This window comes from Phocoena sinus, chromosome 7 (assembly GCF_008692025.1).
Source record: "Phocoena sinus isolate mPhoSin1 chromosome 7, mPhoSin1.pri, whole genome shotgun sequence".
Taxonomy (NCBI): Eukaryota; Metazoa; Chordata; class Mammalia; order Artiodactyla; family Phocoenidae; genus Phocoena; species Phocoena sinus.
This window is the reverse complement of record NC_045769.1, coordinates 29,595,624-29,618,306: the sequence shown is the minus strand read 5'-3', so window position 1 is coordinate 29,618,306 and position 22,683 is coordinate 29,595,624. Positions and strand designations below refer to the sequence as shown.

The following is a 22,683-nucleotide window of genomic DNA, read 5'->3' as shown; positions in this document are numbered from 1 at the left end:
ATCATATACGGCAACATCTAGCAGCATGATAGAGGGATAGAACAACACACTGAAGATGCAGGCACCAGCTTAGAGACTGATACCTTGCAAGGATGGGGGTACCATCTTTCAGGATGCAATATATACCACAAATCAATAGAGTTTTGCCCCAATAGGTCAAATACATGAATCCAGGAACCAAGGATGGAATTAAGAGTGACCCTGCTTACCATCACTCCCAGTGACCCACCCAGTGTGAGGGGTGCTTCTATCAGGAAGAGTCCCATTAAACTTTAATCTATGGCTGCCACATGGTCACTTAGAGCTCCTGTGCCAAGAGATCAGCCAGTAAGGAGAGGAGTTACCATCATGGAAGGGGTAATTGCCCCTGTTGATCAGGAGCACGTAGGGCAGCTATTACCAATGTGGGCAGGAAAGAATGGTTGGCATCTAGGTAATCCATTGGGGCATCCTTGGTAGTGCCTTGCTTAATTTTGACAGCAAATGGACAGGTGCAACAGCCATATCCTGAAAAGGGAATAGAGACGAGGGCTCAGGCCCCTAAGGATACAGGTGTAAGTCACCACCACACCTAATAAGTCACCTGAATCAGCAGAGGGTGAGGGGAATCTACAATGGATAGAAGAGAAGAAAGGTGACGCGTCAGTTATGGTGCTGAATGATGTGTAGTGCTGAAATGATGTGCAGCTGAGACTATTGTTCACTTAACTAAACTTCCTCTCGTAAAGTTTCCCCAGGGAGAGATGCCAACCAGAATTCTGGAAGAGCTGTTCCCGGATGGTGTGAACGCATTATATGCAGCATGTGGATCCAAAAGGCACAACTGGTGAACTAGCAGATCCCGTCACGTGTAGTCCCTATTCCTCCTTCGTGACCAAGGCACTCATTCCCCCTGCCACGAGGTGTATTGGCTGTTGATGGCTCAGTGCTGAGTCTCTCTCTGGAAACTGACCTCAGCCAAAGGATGTTCCCTTGGCTAAGGTTAAGTCTCTTCCCCAGGGCAGCCCACATCCTCTGACTGTTAGCTGCAGGAGGACAAAAGCCTGGCCTCCTTGCCTGTTTGGGTGGGTATCTTTGAAGGGCCATCCCAGCTTCAGAGTTCCCTGCAGGGCTGGTTGAGCCCTTTGTTAGAGCTGTGTGGCAGTTCAACTTCTCCCATTGCCCAGTCCTGCTGCCCTCATTCCTTCTAAGGATGTTGTTCCCAAGAACACTCCCCAGTAAAGGAAACTCCTTCCCCCAAATTTCCATCTAAGTCCCAAAGAAGGGTGTGTCAAATAAACAAGTCCCTCATGTCATTAGAAATCAATATGAAGAAGAATTGAAAGTTAAAAACTGCAATATACGGGCTTCCCTGGTGGTGCAGTGGTTGAGAGTCCACCTGCGGATGCAGGGGACACGGGTTCATGCCCCGGTCCGGGAGGATCCCACATGCCGCGGAGCGGCAGGGCCCGTGAGCCATGGCCGCTGAGCCTGCGAATCCGGAGGCTGTGCTCCGCAACGGGAGAGGCCACAACAGTGAGAGGCCCGCTATGTGGATTCTTGGGGGGAAAATACCACCCAAATTGATTCTACTTACTGGTTAGGGCCTCATTTGTTCTATTAGGTACTAGGAAAAAAATATAAATAATGTTTTGAGGCTGAGAAGTCAGGATTGATTTTACTAACATCAAAATATCAATAGTACATGAACATTCATTCCTGGAAAGCTATCTGATACACTAGCTAATATTTAATTAAATCAGAACACATTTTTCTGTGTGTGTGAGTTTAACAAACTGTAAAGGCCTCTTACCTCCCAAACATCAGGATGCTGTGTAATTTTATGTATCTGAAAATCAGGAAGATTCTTTTGTAAATAATCTGCCAGAAGTTCTGCTTTAGCATAATATGGGCAATCTGCTCTACCTAAAAAATTCAAATTAGCAATATTTTCTTTCATCACATGGAAATTATCATGTAGTTACAAGCATTTGTCATATAATTACAGAATTAATCACACAGTTACAATATAATTTATATAGAGCTATAGCATATACTGCCATAACATAAACTTTTAATTTTTATTATATTGGCAAAATAAAATGAATTTCATAGGAGATCAGCATCATTAGTAATAAAGTGTGGAAAGGAAAAAAGACTATTGAATATTTATTCTCCTCCAGTGCTGTATTAGACCTCACTTCCTCTAAGAGGCTGCCAGGCTACTAATTAAGCATGAACTACTCATAATGAACTACTCATTAGTACCTACTAAAAGGCAAAGTGTGAAGTGAGGAGTGGTGGTAAAATCACATGTGGACTTGCTGTGTGTGCAGAGAGTATTGGGGGAAGAAGTGGAGGGAGAGAGAAGAGTCTGGCTTAACTTCTTTTTTTCTGGCGTGGCTAGGTGATCCTGACCTTACTAGAGAGAAATCATGGGTGAGAAGTTTAAATTATAAAGCGCAGCTGGAAGTATCTGTAGTATATCTAAGTGGATATGACCAGCAGGCAGCTGCACCTGCAAATCTGAAGAGCAGGCCTTCTGTAATAGCTTAGGATACAGGTTTTGCAGGCATAAACACAGAGAAAGTGACAGCCACTAAAGTCGGTGGGACTGGATGTCCGGTAGAGTAGGAGGGGCAGGGGCCGAGGGCAGAACCCTCTCTATAGCCTTCTTCCCCGATTACTCCCAATTCACCAGTTCTTCAACCTCCCGGTGACTTCTAAGTCATCATCCCCTCTCAAACTCCCCCTGGCTATTAGCCTCCCTGTTTAGTTCAAATCCATGACTCATGAATTCAGACCACTCTTCTGGTTCATGTCTGCAATTCTCTTGCCCCACTGTGCTTCTGGCAAGTAAGCCTGGTAAAAGCCCCTCACCCGGAATGAACCCAGTAACTTGCCTTTTCTGTGCCTGGGTTTCATGTACTTGGCACCCCTGGATAAACATGGTAGAACCAAGCAGAGTGGCACCATTATAAATTCATGGTCACCGGTCTCAACTGACCCTCAACTCTTCCTGGAGATCCCTCTGTTTCCCTTGGCAGCACTCTCTTCTGGTCTCTACAATTACCATTCCAAACTGCCTACTTCCTTCAAGCCCCTTCCTTCTCTCCAATATTTTTCTGTACTATCAGAAGACAACAGAAAACTCTGCTTTCTACTTTACGCAAACTAAACCAAATCATACAAAAAGGCATCAGTTGGGAAATCCCCCAAGCTCCTGCCATCAAACCTACTAGCCTATCTGCATTTGGATTCATCCTTTCCTTCTTTCTTCTATTCAGTGGAAGAGGGATCCTACCTCTTATCCAGATCCAATCTCACCACTTATGCTCTGAACACCACCCTCTTCCACCTCCACTGGTTATCCCCTTTTTCTAGCATCTTAGCTCTGTTTCTAATGGCCTGTTTCTATCATAATTAAAATATACTCATTATATTTAAGTTTCTCCTGTCCTGAGAAACAAAAAGCCCCTTCAGTCATTGCCTTCCACCTGCCCTTTTCTATTAAAACTTGAAATAGTTCTTGAAATAGTTCTCTACACTTGCCATCCCCAGTTCCTCACTTCCACTGATTTCTCATACCACTGCAATCTGACTTTTCCCATAATTCTCTAGAAGGTCACCATGGACCTCCATGTCACTAAATCCAATGGATACTTTTTGATCCTTTTCTTGTTGACCCTTGGTAGCATTTGTCTCCCTTCAATTCTTGAAATACCCACTATGGTGGGGGCATTCTTCAGGTTTTTTTCCTACTTCTCTGGCCACTCCTCATTACACTTTTAGGTTCCTATTCCTTTATTAATGCATTAAAAGGTTAGCATTCTACAAGGCATCTTATCTTCATACTCTATGATCCTTCCTGGATAATCTCCTCCACTCCTTTGGTTTCAAGTGGAAATCTGTATTTCCAGTTCAGAACTATCTCCTTATCTAGATGTCTACACCGTCCTATATTTTTTCAACTCCTTCTAAATGTCTCATAAGCACTCAGCATGTCTATGACAGATTTTGCCATCACTCCCCTACTAAATTTGCTCCTTCTCTTATGTTCTTTATGTTCATCTACCCAGTTATTTAAGAGTATTAACAGTACCCAGAGTATAAAGCCTACTCTTCTGCTTTTTTTCAATGACTTCCCATCTACCCAGTTATGCAAACTACTGTCTGGGAATAATTTTAACTCTTTCTTCTCCCTTCCTTTCTTCCTCCACCTAGTCAAATGTCTAGTTCTATAGATTCTGATCCCTAACATCTCTCCAATCCATTCACTTCTTTGCATTTCCATTGCCCACCTTCCTAGACCAGGCCACCAGTATTTCCTTCCTGGACTATGGTACCTAACTGGGCTCTGGGCATCCAGTCCTTTTCTTCTCACATTGTAGCAATAACACTGAGATAAAATGCAAATTTTATTATGTATCTCCTTCCAAAAACCTTCCATGTACTTTAGATAAAGTTTAAAATATTGAGGGCTTCCCTTGTGGTGCAGTGGTTAAGAATCCGCCTGCCAGTGCAGGAGACAAGGGTTCGAGCCCCAGTCCAGGAAGATCCCACATGCCGCAGAGCAACTAAGCCTGTGCACCACAACTACTGAGCCTGCGTGCCGCAACTACTGAAGCCCACGTGCCTAGAGCCCGTGCTCTGCAACAAGAGAAGACACCACAATGAGAGGCCCGTGCACTGCAATGAAGAGTAGTCCCCACTTGCTGCAACTAGAGAAAGCCCGCGCACAGCAACGAAGACCCAACACAGCCAAAAATAAATAAAAATAAATACATCTAAAAATATATTGAACGTGGCTCACAAGAATATATATTTTCTAACTCTGGCCTTAACATATTATAGTCTCTTCCTTGTACTCTATGCTCCAACCCTACTAAATCTTTCTCAATTTTCTGCTTACTGTATACTCTCAAAAATCACCAAACTAGCTTTCCTCATTGCAGCCCCACTCCCTGCTACCCGTGCCTAATTTACTTTCCTCCTCCCTACTTATTTCCTCTCCGATAGGTAACACTCATCTTTCAAGACCCTGATTAAAAAATCCCTTCTTCTGGGAAGTCTTTGCCTAAGAAAGGTCCCCTGCCACTGCCCCTGCTTCTATAGAACCCAGCCCTGCCACTGCCACGAATGCAACATTCTCAAAAATACTCTTCTGAATGAATAAAGGAGCAAAGGAAATAGGTTTTCAGGCAGATGGGAGATGACAATTGTGTTAAGGCATCAAAGAGGTCAAATAAGACAAGGACCGGACAGCTTCTGTAAAGTCACTGGTGACTTCGGTGAGGGCCATTTCTGAAAGGAGGCAGAAGTAGAAACCAGATTGAGTGGAAGGCGGACCTGGAGATAGAAGAGCAGTCTACCCTTTTGAGAAACTTGCTGAGAGGAAAGGAGGCAGGTACAATAGCCTGCTGCACTGAGAGCCTCTTTGGTGGTTTTCTGGATGCCAGTCGACATTTCCAGTCCGTCCCCTCCATTGCTGACAAGGTGGGCTTTCTAAAATGCAAGCTCATTAAGATACCCTCCTGCTTAAACATTTTAAATGGCTCCTCATTGCTTTCAGCATACAGTTCAAACACCTTTGCTTGGTGTTCTTGAAGTGCAAGGATCTGGCTTCTGATCCCATTCTTGCCCCAGGTCCAGTCACTTCCTCCATATCCAGAGGCCGTGACACTTCTAGCCTCTGTGCCTTTTTCTGGAATGTCCTCCCTATTCCAAACCTTCACAAATCAGCTCTTGTAACACCCCCCAGAGCCCTGTGCACATACCTCTCATTGCATTAATCACACTGTATCAAAAGTACTTGTTTACATGCTTCTGTATCCCAGGAGACTGAAAGCTCCTCGGAGGCAGGGATGTGTCTTTCCCCTCACTGTATCCCCTGTGTCCAGCAGTGCTTGTACAGTCACTGCCCAACATACATTTTTGAATGAAAGCATAATAAAGCCTGGGTGGTCCATATAGAGGCTGGAGTTGCCAGAACATAGGCCAGTTAAGAAGATCACCGGCAAGCGGTCATAGGAGGAGAGTAGCTGTCGGTGTTTTGAGCGATCTGCGGGCGGACGCGGGGATCACTCACCAGCGAGTACGAATTTGGCCATGGTGAAGCCAGGACCCGCGGGCTTGAACCGCAGCTCCACCGTTTCTAGGCAACCACGCCGCTCGGGACTTGGCGCAGGCGCACTCTGAAGCTGAGCGCGGACTCTGGCGCCCAGTTGGAGAAGTTGCGTGTTGGGGTACACAGTTATACACTGTCATTAAAAGCTCTGTGGTCTCCCCCGTGCCTATTCCCTGCAGCTAAGAAAAACTAGTCCGTTTTTCGGTAGGCTTTCTTCACTCCAAGCAAACTATTTCCAACCTCCCGCGAACATAACACTTTTTGACCTATGAAGGATCCGTAAAATCTCGCGATACTCTCAGCTCGCGGGGAAGCTGTATGGCCGCGCCTCTGTTTAACCAGGGGGCTCTGAATTAAGGTGAGTGGAGGACGAGCATAGGTGGAACAGGTGGTCGTACTACGCTTTAGAATTCTCGCCTTTCAGAGAAAGGTCTCAGGAGTTGCCCGGGAAGTAAGTTTAGGGAGGTGGGTTAATACTAAGAGGTCCAGCTCCGGAAGGACGGACCCCTGACACCGGTTCTGAGACCTGGTGAGACTGGTTGTTATCTCCAGACAAGCGCAGGCCACGTGCATCACTTTAGTTTGCTGCTTCTTCTGAGCCGTTCTACTTGTCCAAGTCCTTATTCTTAACAGTTCGTGTTTACCTGTAGTTAAATTCTTGTGTTAAAAAGTATCCATCAAGGTTAAACCCTTGTTTTTCATTGACGACATCTTCAAGGCAGTGGTAACATAAAATGCCTTACTGCAAAGAAAGCAGGAAAACTTTTCCGTCAGAAATCCACTTCCTTTTTTTTTTTTTAATACCTTATTTGTACAACGATTACTTCCAAAGTAACCTTGCACCTTTAAGACTGTATATACACATTGTGGTAGAAATGGAGAAAGCCCATATTGCTAACATGGTTTTACCTTTTTAACGGAAATCTTAATGTCTCCCTAGGTTCTCACTTTAGTCTCTGTTAAATGCATTTGATATTTTTAAGTAGAAGTTTTACTCTAATTTTTATTTCTCTTATAATCCCTTCCCCTACAGGAAAGCGACGGCATGTGTTTTCTTTCATATTTAGAAGCGACGAGTGTGTGTGTGTGATCTTGACAACTTTAAAGCCATTTGAAAGTGTTTCAGTGGCTAGGAAAATGAATAACAGAGCAGGTTCCTTTTTATGGAACCTCAGACAATTCAGTACTTTAGTTCCAACAGGCAGAACTGTGAGGCTGTATCCTTCGGGATTTTGCAGACCAAAAATTGTTTATTCAAACTGGAACCCAAGAAAGCTCTTAAGTAACTTTGATAATAGAATGCAGTCATCTATTAGATATCTCTTTCAGGATGCCTTACTTTTTAAATCAGGAGGTGATGGCTTTCAAACAAAGGGCATAAGCACTGCAACAGTCCTTACAGTTGACAGACTACTTTGTCCTAGAAGGCTGTCCTTTAACTCAAAACACTTTGTCTCTGATAATGGATTGAAGAAAAACTTTCATCATGAGCCTTCCAATGAAGATGTTCTCACCAAGAGAACAAAACCAACCCCGATCAACTGTAGAAAACTGTCTCAGGAGTGTAATTCCCTGAGTGATGTGTTAGATATATTTTCAAAAGCACCTACATTTCCTAGTAGTAACTATTTCTCAGCCATGTGGACAATTGCCAAACGGATGTCTGATGACCAGAAGCGCTTTGAAAAACAGTTGATGTTTAACCACCCTATGTTTAGCCAGCTGTGTGAACAAATTATGAGAGAAGCCAAGATCATGCACTACGACAACCTGCTATTCAGTCTTCATGCTATGGTGAAGCTCGGGATCCCTCAGAATACGCTACTCGTACAGACTTTGCTGAGGGTGGTCCAGGTAAAATCAAAAGGAGCCTTAAATATACTTTTACTTGGTTTAGCATATCTTGAAAGAATGATGGGACGTAGACATGTAGCCTCCTTGAAAGAAACTTATCTTTGGGATGGTAGTTTATATTTGTTTCTGCATAGATATTATATGATTTAGAGTCCTTAAGTTAGCCAGATCTTTTTGCTGTAGAAATTTATGAAAGCTTGCCCCATTTTTCTTCTCTGGAGTTGAGTAATAGTGAATAAGCTAAAATGGGGAGAGGTACAAAATATACAAGGAAAGGTTGGGTAGTTGAAAGAAGGAGAGAAGGGAAGGGAACTAGTATTTATTGACTACCTATACCTTTTTCTTGTGTTGTCTTATTTAATCTTCACAATAGTCCTGTAAGGTTGATGCTACCTCAGTTTAGCAGATGAGGAAAGAGATTTAGTGATGTTAACTTGGCTAAAGTCACACAGCTACTGGATTGATTTATTCATACAGTAAATATTTATTGGGTGTCAACTATGTATCAGTTACTAGACTTGTCACTAGGGATGTAAAGATATAGAAGACATGATCCCTGCCCTTATAACCTAGAGGGGACAAGAGGTATTTTGTAGGTAATTACAAAAATAACCAATGTTCATCTGATGAGTCATACATTTACTATGTTGTAGGCATGGTGCTAAGCATAGGGAATACAGTTACAAAATAACGGCCACATAGAGCTTTCAGTGCAATGAAAGAAAAATATAGAGAGTGCATTACAAGGGCTTCAAACCTAGTCAGGAGTACGCCTTCATCATGGGAAGAGGTGATGGGAGAGGAGGATACAGGATTACTGTTTGAAGCAGTGATAGGTACAAAGTTTGAAAAGAGGATCGTCTCTTGTAATTCTCAGTGTAGTTTTTAAAAGTAGGTATTGTTACTTTCATCTTACCGATTAGGAAATTTAAGCTTAGAGCAGTTAAATAACTTGCCCAAGGTCACATACCTGTTAGTGTCACTGTCTGTAGGTACTTGATAAATACTTGCTGCGTGAGTGAACAAACACCTCGACATAGTAGAGCTAAAATTCAAGCCCAGTAGGAGATGATGGCTAAGCTGAGTCCAAGAAATGGCCAGCACTTAGAAGATGGATAGCGAAGGGGATGGTGTTTCAAGCAGAGAAGACTATATGTTCAAATCCTGGAGAATAGTTTGCGGAGCTGAAAGTAGTTCATTGTGGCTGGAGGTACAGAATACTGGGGTTGTGAGTTTGAGGGAATGGAGAGGAAATTGTGTCTGTGGTTGTCAAGGAGGAGGGGTTGGGTGTCATGGCAAGGCATGAGGTTGGGGAAAAAGGGGATGAATCGTGAAGAGCCTTTTCTGCCTGGCTAAGGAGTTCGGATTTATCCTGTAGGCAATGGGGATCCAGTGAAATATTTTAAGCAGAGGTCATCAACGTGCTCCAATTTGTATTTAGATTACTGTGGGAGTGGGAAGTGGAATGGAGGAAGGAGCCAATTTTAGTTTCAAACAAGGGAGTCAGTGTCCTGTTTGATGTCACTGAAATGGTGCCAGATTGGCTGAGGAAAAGATGAGTTCATTAAAGTAATCATTTACCTTTTAAGAGTGGACTCTGCAGACTTCTGAACTCAATGATCATAATTAAATAATTTTTTTTGAAGACAGGAGTTTCCTGAGGATGATCTGATATATATCCTATCCTACTATAGAATTCAAGAATTGGCTTCATAGGTATATGAGAGTTTTTAACTTTTTACATTACTATGATTTCCATGTTCTCACCCAGGAACTAATTTGTGTGTCATGTGTGAGTGTTTAAACCGCAGAATATCTGTGTTTTTTGGTAGACTGTGTTCCCTATATAGTTATTTAAAAGTGATTACAGTAAGTCGCTCTACCTGGTCAGTGATGCTCTAAATGAATTTTGGACAGGTATTCATATCAGCATAGTATCTGCATTGGTGAGGAATGGACAGTGGATATTTGGGGTCAGGTTAACTGTACGTTTAATTGTATCTCACTAACATGTTGGAATGTTGCGAAGACATTTTAGCTAGGGATGAAATATGTCATCAGTGAAGTTTGCCCTTCAAACACATAGCCAAGTGGTCTTTTCTTTCACAGTAGGTATTGATGGAATGCTATAAATTGTTTATGGAAACCCTCTCATGGGAATGAGACCTTTTTTCCTTCCAGCAGTATCTATTTCTTATCATAATCTGGTTCTGACTTGAGACTCTGTGACTAGTTCGCCATGTATTGTAATTTTAGCAAAAGAGCTTACATCTTTCAGATGTGATCACAAGTACTCTTGTGAGGTGTATAAGCTAGTTATGATTAAATTGTAGAGCACTAGGTAAGCTGTGTTGTTACTATTCGTTTTCTAAATTAGGCCGTTTCTAGAACCTAAATTAGTACCCTAATTCAGAGGATTTGAAAGAAGGTTCCATGGAGGCTGGGCTCCTCTTGAGATCCAGGTAGTGGTGGTAAAATGTGACAGCAGATGTGAATCAGAAGGTTCACAACTGAGGTTGCAGTTTGATACCCAGGAAAGGATATAGGGAAATTGTAAGCGCAGCTGTGTAAGATTCTTTAGGGGTAGGAAAATTGTCCTGTAGCTCTAATATTACTGCACTTGTCATCATGATGGCTTTGGGTCTCAAGAAGAGGTAAAAATAATGTTTGATAAAAGTTATTTCAGAAGGGGAGGAAGGTAATCAATATCAAATCATTTTCAGTGATAATGGAGAATGTAAAAAAACGGTTGATACATAAAAGAATGTATCAGTTATTTGGAAGATTCACTTACATATGACATCTTGTTTTCCAAAGATGCTGTTTATTGTGGACTGACTCTGAGTTATTGGTTTGATACTTAATCCTTTAGCTGAAAGCATCAGTTCAGTGGTTTTGCTTGGGTGAGATAGTCCACTATGAGCTCATCACCTGTGGTATTTTTGTAATTATATTTCAATAGGAACGTATCAATGAGTGTGATGAGAAATGTCTTTCAGTTTTGTCAACTATCTTAGAGGCAATGGAGCCATGCAAGAATGTGGATGTTCTTCGAGCAGGATTGCGGTGAGAACTCTGTTACCCTTTCTTCAGGTGCCTTTCTCTGTTTCTCTTAAATCAAAAACGAAGATGAAAGTTGAGCTCCCTCTTTTGGAGTGGGGGCATGGAAGACTTTGTTAGTAGTTATGGTCTTTAATACCTTATTAAACTTAAAATAGTGACTCTGGATCAGGTAAAGCTGGAAATAATGCTTCTTTCAGGGTCCACCATAAAATAAAAGGCGTGGGTAACATTAAAATCTAAAATTATCTTAAAACATAGTACTGATGTGGGCTGGGGGATAACTGACATGTACTCAGTTCATAATGGTTAATTGGGTACTATGTGGAGGTCACATGACACTGGCCCAGCTTGAAAAGGAGGTTAAGTTTTACAACTTATAAAATTGATGCACCTAATCTAATGTCATAGGTTGATGAGAATAATTTTTAATTCCCTTTTTCATTGACTATGCATTAGGATGTCTTAATATAATCTCCTGAAATTTGTTCATGCATAAAGATAGCAAAATAATGTGAGAGAAAACAATACTAGGCTGGTCCTGGAGCTTTCACTATTTGCACTCTTGGGCAGGTAGGTCATTTCTTTGGGCTTCATATTCCTTGCCTAGAAGTAGAAGCTGGACCCAATGACTTTTACGATTTCTCACCTGGCTTTAAGATCCTAGGACTGTGGTATTTATTGTGTTTGATGACAGGATGCTAGTTGATCAGCAAGTTTGGAAAATAGAACGTGTCTTCACATTACAAACTGTAATGAAATGTATTGGAAAAGATGCACCGATTGGTCTTAAAAGGAAATTGGAGGTAAATACCTTCTGAATTTTCTCTGTTGGGTAAAATTTGAAAAAAATATTTCTTGTGATTTGCTGTCACCTCCTAAAGTCAGTTTATTAGGAGGACATTATGCTTTTGTATGTAACTTTGCTAAAGTGAAATAATAGAAATAGATTTATTTATTTATTTATTTTTGTGTGGTATGCGGGCCTCTCACTGTTGTGGCCTCTCCCCTTGTGGAGCACAGGCTCCGGAAATGCAGGCTCAGCGGCGATGGCTCATGGGCCCAGCCGCTCCGTGGCGTGCGGGATCTTCCCGGACCGGGGCACAAACCCGTGTCCCCTGCATTGGCAGGTGGACTCTCAACCACTTGCGCCACCAGGGAAGCCTGAAATAGATTTATTTTTATCTGTATATATATTTACGTATATTTATCTATATATCTGTTTGTCCGAGTCATTTTGCTCAAACTTTATCCTTTTTTATTATAGGAGTTTAATTTATTTTGCCACAAATGATAAATTAAATTTAAGTTTACTTTTCTTTAGATGAAAGCCTTGAAAGAGTTAGACCAATTTTCTGTTTTGAATAGCCAGCGCATGTTTGCAGTACTGGCCGCCATGAATCACCGCTCCATTATCCTTTTGAATGAGTGCAGTAAGATAGTCACAAGTAAGGGGAATTTTTCTTGTATGATTTGTAGCATCCGATCTGTTCTGGACTATATTTGTTTTGTTTGTTTTAACAACTTTGCTGTTATATGAAAAATATCTGATGATATGGTTAGATCTAAATTTTGCCTATAGTGTTTGTTTGTTTTTTTTAACAAAATATAGTGCTATATTTTCCTAAAGAAACAAAAGTACTGTGTATATAGTATCTTGGATCCTACAGTCAAAACCATCTGGTGATTCTTGTTTCTCTAACTCATTCTTAAAGGTAATATCCATGGGTGTCCCTTTAAAATATTGATCAGCATATTGCAGTCTTGCAGAGACCTCCAATACTTCAATATAGATCTTTTTAAGGGAATAGCTGATTATGTGGCTACAACTTTTGACATCTGGAAGTTGAAAAAAGTACGTATGTTAACCGTTTAGAATAAGCCTCAGAAACTTTCAAGAAACGTATTAATTTATTTAGCATTGGGAATAACTTCTCTATCATTTTAAAGTGGTTTAGATTCTAAAATATTCCAATGCTAAATCGGCTTGAAAAATTAGCTCCTTATAATTTTTGTCTGGGGGTTACCTATTAATATATTATTCAATGTCTGGACCATCTTTCTCTCCAAAACAAAAATTATATTGTCCAAAGTTTGTTTTTCTATTTGTTTTTCAAAAGGTTGTATGGTACTTTGGTTGGATACTAAGGATTATTTCTGTCTTTCTACTTTTCCTTTATTAGATTTAGAATAATGGAGATAGGTGATGTGAGAGGCTTATGCTTTTTGAAGAATAAACTGTCATTACTTAATGATCATGTGTGTTTTCTATTTATGGAAAGTTTGCTTGTTTCTTCCAGAGTAAGAGCCTTTTAATTCAGGGCATGTGTTAATAATTAAACATCTAAATGAAGCAGGTGGTAAAAACTTCTTTTTGTAGTTAAGTAGTGGTAACCATGTTAGGTCACTGGTTTAGTTCACTTTGTAGGGTGAGGTTGACTTTAGTATGGAAATTGTTTTGGAAAGGGAAGTACTTATTGTGAGAAAGACTAAGAGAGAAATGAGAGGTGAACTGGAACATTTAATCATCGTATTTCAGCTCTATTCTCAGTTATAGAAATTAGTACTGAACATAGAAAATTTTGAGTTATCTCTTAGAATCTAGGAAGTGTCTAGGTTTGGAAGGGAGAGCAGTTCAAAATTGGCTTGGTCATTTTGAAAAACTTCAGAAGAGGTATATTTAAAGGTAATTTTCAGAGCTGTTGTATGAAAAGCGTATAGGAAAATATTTATTTTAAATGAGATGGAAATATGGAAACCGTTCTGTGCTCTGGTTCTCAGCTTATAAAAAGAGGTTGATTGTTAACTCGATACTCTGATTCAAGAATAACTGGAAGAGATTTTGTAAGGAAAAGATAATTGTTCCTTTTAAGGGAATATTTGGTCAGTCAGGACAATTCTATTGCGGTTTAAATATTTTGAGATCTAAAAGATTGCTAATAGCGTACTGTAATTCTTAAGAAGTTTTCCCTCAATTCTTTCTTTTTTTAGGTTCTTTTTCTCCTCATCTTATTTGAAAACGTTGGCTTTCGACCTGTTAGTTTGATGGACTTGTTTATGAAGAAAGCAGCAGATGAACCTGGCTTCCTAAACGTGAAAAGCCTTGTCTCTATTCTTCATGTGTATTCTTCTCTCAGTCACTTCCACAAATGCTGGACTCACGAGTATGTACTTGTTCTTTTTTTACTTTTTTATTGCCATATATCGTATTTATAGAAAAGATTACGAAGCTTAATGAATTCTTACATGCGAACCCATCCATGGCCTTCATCCATGTCCAGAAATAAAACATGATATTCCTTATTTATGAAGTTAAACAGAATTTTATTTTATCTTTGCTAAAGATATGTGCTTTGCTTTTGCCAGTTTCTTTGTTCTTTGCAATATATTTGGTAATTCAGCATAGGAGTTTTCATTTCAAACTCTCCCCCAGCTTATTCCCTCAGCTCCTGAGTTTATAGTTTAGTTTTGACCCTAACTCTTCATTTGGTCCCAAACTACTGCTTTCTATTCTTTTCATTTTAACCACAATCGTGCATTTCTACTATTAAACACAGCAATTCCTCAAACATGCTGTGCTCTTTCATCTTCTTTCCACCCAGAACATCTTTCCTTCCTCTCTGGGTCAGTTCTAAGTTTCATTAAAAACCAGAAACGCATATAACATGTCATTTGTTAGAAGAGTGATTAAAAGCGCAGACCCTGGAGACACCTTGCTTAGGTTTGAATCTTAGCTCTGCGATTCATTAGCTACTTAACTTTGGCAAGTTACTTATCTGTGCCTCAGTTTCTTCATCTGTTAAAATGGGGATGAGAAATAAAGAGTTATTTCTAATCGTATTGGGTTGTTATGAGGATTAAATGAGTTAATCTGTGTCAGGTTCTTAAGGCAATGCCAGACACAGTAATTGTTAGATTAAAAAAAAAACCTAGAGTGTCAGTCAGAGAGGCCTTGGAGGAATAAACTAGGGCAGTTCTGAGGGTCTCAGTGGCAAGGTTCACTAGTCATCTTTTTGCCATCGAGTAGCTTGACTCCAACAGCTTTTTGTCCCTGTGGTTTTCCCTCAAGATTCAGATTTCCAAAAGAGAAAATCTGATCGAACGAGTTTGGGTCACATGCCCCTTTCTTTGGGGCAGGTAATCAAAGAAGTGCTGGGCCAAGAAAATCAGCTGCCCACTGTGCTCTCCACTGTTGTGAGAGACTCAGTTCATACTGCATGTCACGTGCCTTCCCTTAATTGTCTCCATCACAGCCCCTGTGCTTGTCATGTCTTATATAACTCTTTGGTGGAGCCTTGACACATAGCTGCAATTATTTGTCAATAAGCCTGTCTCTGCTCCATAATTGAAAAGCGCTCTAGAGCTTTTTAAACCACTTTATCGAGGTATGAATAACAACATGTAAAACGCTGTGCATATTCAATGTATACAACTTGGTGAGTTTTTAGCTCATTATTCTTGATTCTTCCTTTTCCATTAACATTCTCCTCCTCCTCATCTAAGTTTATTTGTTCATTTAGTCGGAAAACTTGTACCAAGCACTCAGGTACTTAAGACAAAAATGAATGAGACATAATCCTTTCTGCAGTTAAATACAGCATGAACATTGAAGTGATAGAGTTTTATACAGTGTATATAGGAATAGAGGAGGGATGTACCAGGATGCTAGCCTGGCGAAGTGGAGGGTCAGGGTGGGTGCCAAGCATCCTGCCTGGAGGAGTTGGTACCTGAGCAGATCTTGAAAGATGGAGAGAGAGCAGTTAACGATGGAAAGACCATTCTGAGTAGAAGGGGCTCCGTATTCAGGTCAGGAAGGAAAGCAACAGCAGAGTACGTGCGGGGAACGACACAGATTTTGGTGTCGCTGAAGCATGAGGTAACAGCATAAGAAGTGGGATGCGAGGAGACTGGGGAGGTGATTACCGCTGGGCTCCAGATCAGTCCTCTGCAGCCCCGCTGTTTCTTGCTGCATACTCCAAACTCCATCAGTTCTCCCTTTAGTAAGTGTTGCCTCACTGTTGTCTCTAGGACCTGTTAGCAGTCCTGCTTAGCCTGTCACGGCCTTCCTCACTTGGCTGTCTGCTCCTCACGGGACCTCCCCGTTGATCTCAGACATTTCCCTTTATGGCTCATTGGTACTAAGGGCTTACTTCAGGGCATACTTGCCCTGCTGTGGGCATCTCTGCCTGTGCCCCAGCCTCGCTAGTTATTACAGCATGAATGGCATGTACTTTCAGGGGTTAGTTTCAAGTGGTCTTCCCTTTTGCCATCTTTTCCACTTAACTGAAATTCTCCTTATCCCCAAAGCTACCCTATCTACTTTCTTTCCTGTACACTATCACAGTACTTTGCAAGTATCAATACTTCCTTTTTTCTTATATAATGATACATAGCTTATGCCCTAAGAGTCAAATTGACCTGGGTTCAAAGCGTATCTGCGCCGTTTATCAGCAGTGCCACGCTGCACACGTGACCTTACCTAATTTTGACCTTTCCTCTCCCTCTGTGCTTAGCTGCTTTGTTATACTGCATAACATTAGCTTGGGTGGTAGGATTAGGCTGGCAGTTCTTTTAACTCAGAGTATTAATAGCTAGAGAATTGTAATTGATTATAAAACTGCAGTGGAGTTCCAGGTCTTAAAGACTTACTCATGATAAAAAATCTAGCACAATGGTTAAAAGCCTTTGGACCCTGACAACTTGGATTCCAGTGCTGTCTCTGCTACTTCCTGGCTGTGTGTTCTTGGACAAGTTAGTTGACCCTGCTTAGCCTGTTTACTCATCTTTATTGTGAAGAAAATAATGATACCTATCCCACAGAGTTTGAATAGGAATTAAATGAGTTAAAGCTTATAAACATTTGCCCTGTGTAAGACATATAGTAGTAGCTAATATTTATTGAGTGTATGTATTTAGTATGAGATAGTCACCGACCTGAAAGATGTGTGAAGACTTATTGCAAGTCTGATTGTTTTATCCCCTTAAAGCTATCAGTTCTGACACCTCACTAGCTCTGCCATGACCTTGTCTACTCTTCATATTTGAAAGCTGACTCTCCTTTCTGCCCCTGTAGGTTCCTAGAAGTTATGGCTAGTGCTCTGACTGGTAGTCTTCACCACATCTCTTCTGAAAACCTGTTGAATGCTGTGTGTTCGTTTTGCTTGATGAACCATTTTCCCCTGGCCCCTATTAATCAGCTTCTTCAAAAGGACATCATCCATGATCTGCTGACGTCAGGTAGGATGTCAGTGCGCGGTGGTGACTAAAGCAGTACCGCCAGGCTACCAGGTGATTCAGATTGGGGTCTCAGTTGCCGCAGTGTTAGTCAAAACGTGTGGAGCGGGTGCTCCTGATGAAAGGACCAATGATGGTGAAGTCAAAGGGCCATGCTTCAAACCAGCAAACTGGTGGAGGCTCCTTTAGTGACAGATCCTGCCCATAGACGGCAAGAATAAGAAACACAGCGTCATTGTTCTTTTTATTTACACTTCACGTACCTGTGCAAAGGCTAAATGTTCAGGTTGTTCTTTATGCCTTGATCAGAGGTGTTTGTACTGCTAATCCTTATGTGTCACGTCTGAAGCCAAGTTAAGTCAACTTTTGCAGCTATAAACACTTTGTCACTCATGGCCTGTAATGAGGGCACAGCCGTTAGATCAAGAAACCAAATAGTTACCAAAGTAGTGAATTTATTTACTCTTGGAACCAAATTAATTGTTGTCTTTCAGTCTTTACTATTAAATAAGGAGAAGCAATATCAGGCTAGATGTGTAAAATTTGATGATTATCTGGGAATAGAGTATTTTAAATCCTTTTAAAAACAACAGTATGAAATTCCAAAGTTGAAGTGTGGAAAAGGAACACCATGTGCTGATTTTTCAAGCAGTCTAACATGGAGGAAGCAGCCGTGAACCCAGGAGACCTAGAATCTAGTCCCAACTTTGCTTTTAATCAGGAGGCATTTTAACATTCCCGAGCATTTTCCCATCTGTTCAGTGAAGAGTTGAGGCTAAAGCACCTTGAAAGATATTTTAAAGTTTAAAACATTATCAGGGCACTGACCTACACACTGTGGGACCTAGGGAGACACAATAAGATAAGAAGCAAATAATCAGAATTATAGGTGCATTAATACAATTTCTTAAATGTAGCATTCATATTTTTCTTAACTATAATTTTCTTTCTCTCTTTTTTTTTTTTTTGTTTTAAGGTGATGTGGAGAGGAATGTTCACAAGCTTCACGTTTTGGCTGCCTGTCTAAAACTTGATGATGTTCCTGGTCACAAGGACACACACTTAGTGCTGCCACAGCTGCCCTCCATGCCATTACAGCCACATGCAAAGGTTGCCGAGGTGCTGAGTAGCCTTCTGGGAGAAGGATGCTTCTCAAAAAGTGTATGGTTGCCACATAATTATTATATCGGTATGGGACTTCATATGATTTTCCTCTGTTTTACTTCTTTTCTGACAAAAGATAAGGAGTTTACTGCAGCAGTCTAGTGTGGTACAGCATTGGCTCTGGAGCTGGACTGCTGGGTGTGGATTTTCACTCTACTGCTTACTAGTGCTGTGTGTTAGGCACTCACCGGCCTCTTTCCTTATCTGTAAAATGGCAATAATAATAGTACCCACCTCACAGGGTTCCTGTGACCAACAAATGAGATTATACATATAAAATCCAGACTAGTATTTGGCACATGGTAAATAAGCTCAGTATAGCTTACCTGCTGCCATTATAATTATTGGTAGTGGTAGTATACCTTTTCAAACAAAAAATCACTTGGAGCGATGTTTGAAAAATTAGTATCAATTTTTTTCTTTCAGATTTTGAAATCAGAATGGATGCTAACAGGAGCCAAGTGCTTCCATTTTCTGACGTGGATGTGGTAACTTCTGCTACAAATATTCAAAGGTTGTTTACACATACGCATTTGCTGAGCTTTCTAAATTTAAATCTTAATTCTTGAAGGCTTCATATTAAATAGCGGTAACAATACGAAGACCTTATATTTGTATAGAGCTTGTAATGCACCAAGGGACTTCTCATCCATTAATCTACCCCTTAGGTATAAATGTGGGACACTGTGGTTGAAGACAGTGGATTGGAGTTGTCCATTTAATGAAACAGGCAGTTTTTAAAAATCAGGTTTTAAAGCTAAACAGTTCAATATAACAATGCCAGTATAATTGAAACCATCAGTGCAGTGTACATTTTTGACAAGATAATGCAGTAGTGATCATAAAGAATGAAGGCTTCTACTAAAGTCAAATACCCAAAAAATATTTTTCTCTACCGCCAAACCTTTCTAAAGGTAGTGAAACTTTAGCTTTTTAATTAAGCTGTATTGTATATGGATCAAACCATATTGAAGTTAATTAGAAGTAGTTTCCTTGACTCACACAGTACAGAGGGTGTTCCTGGGAGAAATTGAGGCTACTCCCTGAGAGAATATTCTGCCTTGTAAGCATCTGGATCAGGTCATATTGCACACACCCTGTGTTCAGTCATTCTTTGTGGAAAGGCTCTGTTAGGGCCTGTGGGGCACACAAGGATGAGTCAGACGCAGATCCTGACCCCAAGCGATGTATATCCCCTACTGCTTTGTAGCACACGCACAGAAGTATGGTAGAGAGAGGTACAGAAAAAGTCTGTAGGGATTCAAACTCTTATCTACTCATCCCTCTCCACTCATACACAGCTCTGTAACTTTTGCGCCTTTCTAAATCCACCTAGTTTGTTCCTTGGCCATCTTTTTCAGCCACTATCTTCCTTCTACTTATTACCCATCTTCCCTCAAAAAGAGGCTTTCTCTCTGACCCAGTTGAAAGATCATTTTTCTTTTTCAGGTGTTCATCTGTTCTAGCATGATAATATAATGTAGTAGCTCTCAGCCTAAAGTACCGAGAAAAAATGAGGAATCAGTGTTCCTTTAAAGATATGAAATTTCTCTTACTTTATCTCAGATAACAGCCAGAGTATGACAGAAGACAGTAAGGATACAAATGTCTTTGTCTCCCCCAATGAACTTAATCTTTCCAAAAGGCCATGAACAATGAAAGAGAAATTACACCTTCCACATTTTTGTTACACGTATACATTTTATCTTTTCAACAGTCTTGCCTATCTCTTACTGTTTTCTTTTTTGTATTTGGTCTCCCCATTCTGGTTTTTAAATGTGTCTGTCTCTGGGAGACAATATGTACAAGCAGAGCATCTTCCATTTGGTATTATCTACATCAGTGCTTCTAGTAGCATAAATAATTATGTTTAGATCAGAGATTAGCTCTGCACAGGAAAGCCCTAAAATGGGGGCTTTCATATCTGAAAATTTTCCTCATCGAGATTGTAGCCATTCTTAAAGATGGTTAAGGGATACTGTTTGTATAAAGCATTTTTATAAGCTTGTGGTTCCTAAAATAGTCTTCATATACTGGAATATCTACATAGTCTAGGTAATGAGGAAGTGAAGGACTAACACAGGAGGGAATGGTGAGGAACGTGGTAAGTGGAGAGCTCAGCTTTGAAATCTCCAAAGAACAAGGATGCAGCAAGATTGTACATGGTCATCTCGTTAGTAACTAGTCTCACGTTTTGTGTTTTTGTTTTCAGAGTAGCTGTACTCTGTGTTCCTAGATCTACGTACTGTTTGGATTCAACCCACCCCAGAGGATTCCTTGCTATGAAAATGCGGCATTTGAAAGTAATGGGTTTTCACGTGATCTTGGTAAGAAAAAAATGCAAGTGAAATAGTCTTCAGTTACTGATGTTCCTTCTGCTGGGAATGTTGTGGTTGAAGTTGGTTACTAGGACTAGATGAATTTTCAGCAATATCGGAATAAGTGTTTTAGTTATTGTTTTCTTTGAAAAAGAACCTTTCTGGTGCGTGAGTTGGCTCATACTCAGCTGATACTATTATTTACTTGGGGTTTTTTTTTTTTTTTTTTTAAACTTGGGGTTTTATAAGTGCTACATTTAGTCAACTTTAATCTTTTTTGTCAAGTGAAAAATGTAAATAATATGTGTACTTCTTTAATTTAAGACACATGAAACCATATTCAGTTTCTAGGTTATCTGGAACAGGAGAAGAAAAAATGTTAATTAAAGCTTTGTTTTCATGGGCCATTGTGAGGCTGTTAAGGATCTTTGTCACTAGAAAATGCTGGATGACTATGAGAGGATGCTTCTTCCTCTTCCCTCCTTATGCTTTCTTTGATTCTGAGCACAGCTTTTCTTGAACAGCCTCTCTAGATGTCTCTGTATGGAGCAAGAACCATACGAATAAATGTATATTTATGTTAATGTTAGGATGTATCTAAATGCCACTCATTTGGTCCTGCATATAATGTGAAATGTAAGTATTTGAATCTTCGTTATGGTACTTTAGTATCCAAAACTGGATCATGCCCGGATTACCAAGGTTAAGATGGCCCATTTCTCTTAATGGGCTAGTCTGTAACACTTTTTTTTTTCATATTGGCTATTATTTATATTCTAAGGAAGATTATCCCAGGAAAGGATCTTTTGCACCCTTTAGAGGACCTTTAAAGTTTTTTTATAATTTTCACTGTGAGAGCTTTCTTCGACCCTAGCACATAGTCTTACTAAACTTCTAAAATGTGTTTAATTATAAGTGGTTGGCTGATGTTATTTTAATATCCTTGGATCTCGAAACTAGCTTTTATTTTATACGTCATCATCTTCTTGCAAACTGATTATTTTCCTCTTTCTTTGGTAAGGTCAATAATTGGGAGATGGAAAAACTAGAGATGAAGGATGCAGTCACATTTTTGAAGAGTAAAATCTATTCACAGGAAGCACTTTCTACTGCTGATATAAATTTGCAAAGCACATGTTAAAGTAAAAAGCAACCTTTTAATGTTATTAGACATAAATTTATAAAAATAACTTTAATAAAGACTACAATTCAGTTGCCGATGGAACTTACCTGACTGCTCACCATAATAAAAAGTGTTATTTCAGTTCACTGCTAAAATTAAAGTTGAGAATGAAAGAAATATTCTTACTGGCACTTTAGAAAATGCTGAGAAAATTCCAGAAGGGTCATTTTTGCAGTCATACCTGTTCCTTCCAGTGCCCAGATACTTCATAAATTCATGAGCTATAGGTTTTACTGTTTCTCATTAGCTTTGATGCATTCAAAACTGGTTTCTTAGTTGTGATGGGTTGCAGGTAAGTTGCTGTGGGCAGTCCTCAGATGTGGGTTTGGAATCTAAGCTGTTTTAGGACTCAGGTATGGACCACATTCAAGCACTGGCCACAAAGCAATTGGGCTAGGGTCTCAAATTGTAGAATGTATAAGAATTAACGAGGTAGCATGTTAAAAATGCGTGAGGATCAGATATCTGCAGTTGTAACAAGCATTCTAGGTAGAAGTGGTTTGTGGACCTTACTAAGAGAAACGCAGATGAGATAGTGCAGAGATGGCAAGGAGTCCTAATTTCTTAAGACTGATAGGTTGTGGGTTGCTAACACCACAGTCCTTGCCATTGGTGAGGTCATTCCTTTCTCCCTCTTCCCCTTTCCCCTCCCACCATTTCACAAAGTCTTTTCAAGTAAATATATAGCTGAACTGTTTTGTGAGCCAGACCTGAGGGCTATTTTTCAGTTACGTTTGTTCATCCTTTTGTGGAAGTACTTGTTC

At 40.2% G+C, this 22,683-nt stretch overlaps 2 protein-coding genes across 6 annotated transcripts in view; one reads left to right on the top strand and one right to left on the bottom strand.

Moving 5' to 3' along the window:
• The window catches only part of MDH1B (malate dehydrogenase 1B), a 28,965-nt gene extending 22,873 nt beyond the window's left edge, over window positions 1-6,092 (bottom strand). Inside the window, exons 1-2 of one of the 2 annotated variants that reach the window (XM_032637739.1) lie at window positions 6,068-6,092; window positions 1,793-1,905 (exon numbers count right to left, since the gene is read on the bottom strand). In XM_032637739.1, the coding sequence (XP_032493630.1) occupies window positions 1,793-1,905; window positions 6,068-6,089 (135 nt within the window). In that variant the 5' untranslated portion in view covers window positions 6,090-6,092. The remainder of the gene's footprint in view (window positions 1-1,792; window positions 1,906-6,067) is intronic. The other variant, XM_032637738.1, reaches the window with a different exon arrangement.
• Window positions 6,093-6,401: 309 nt separating this feature from the next.
• Window positions 6,402-21,958, top strand: FASTKD2 (FAST kinase domains 2). Of its 4 annotated transcripts, none has more exons than XM_032638188.1 (12): window positions 6,402-6,464; window positions 7,140-7,960; window positions 10,923-11,026; window positions 11,718-11,826; window positions 12,345-12,468; window positions 12,736-12,875; window positions 14,012-14,184; window positions 17,094-17,257; window positions 18,231-18,443; window positions 18,845-18,932; window positions 20,631-20,745; window positions 21,758-21,958. In XM_032638188.1, the coding sequence occupies exons 2-12, from the start codon at window positions 7,244-7,246 to the stop codon at window positions 21,875-21,877; spliced, it is 2,067 nt and encodes a 688-aa protein (XP_032494079.1). In that variant the 5' UTR covers window positions 6,402-6,464; window positions 7,140-7,243; the 3' UTR covers window positions 21,878-21,958. The 4 variants fall into 4 exon arrangements, with proteins under 4 accessions (XP_032494079.1, XP_032494081.1, XP_032494082.1 ...); XM_032638191.1 differs by having other exon boundaries at window positions 6,404-6,464; window positions 10,960-11,026; window positions 21,758-21,950; XM_032638190.1 differs by lacking the exon at window positions 21,758-21,958 and having other exon boundaries at window positions 18,231-18,415; window positions 20,631-20,751.
• The last annotated feature ends 725 nt before the right edge of the window (window positions 21,959-22,683 follow it).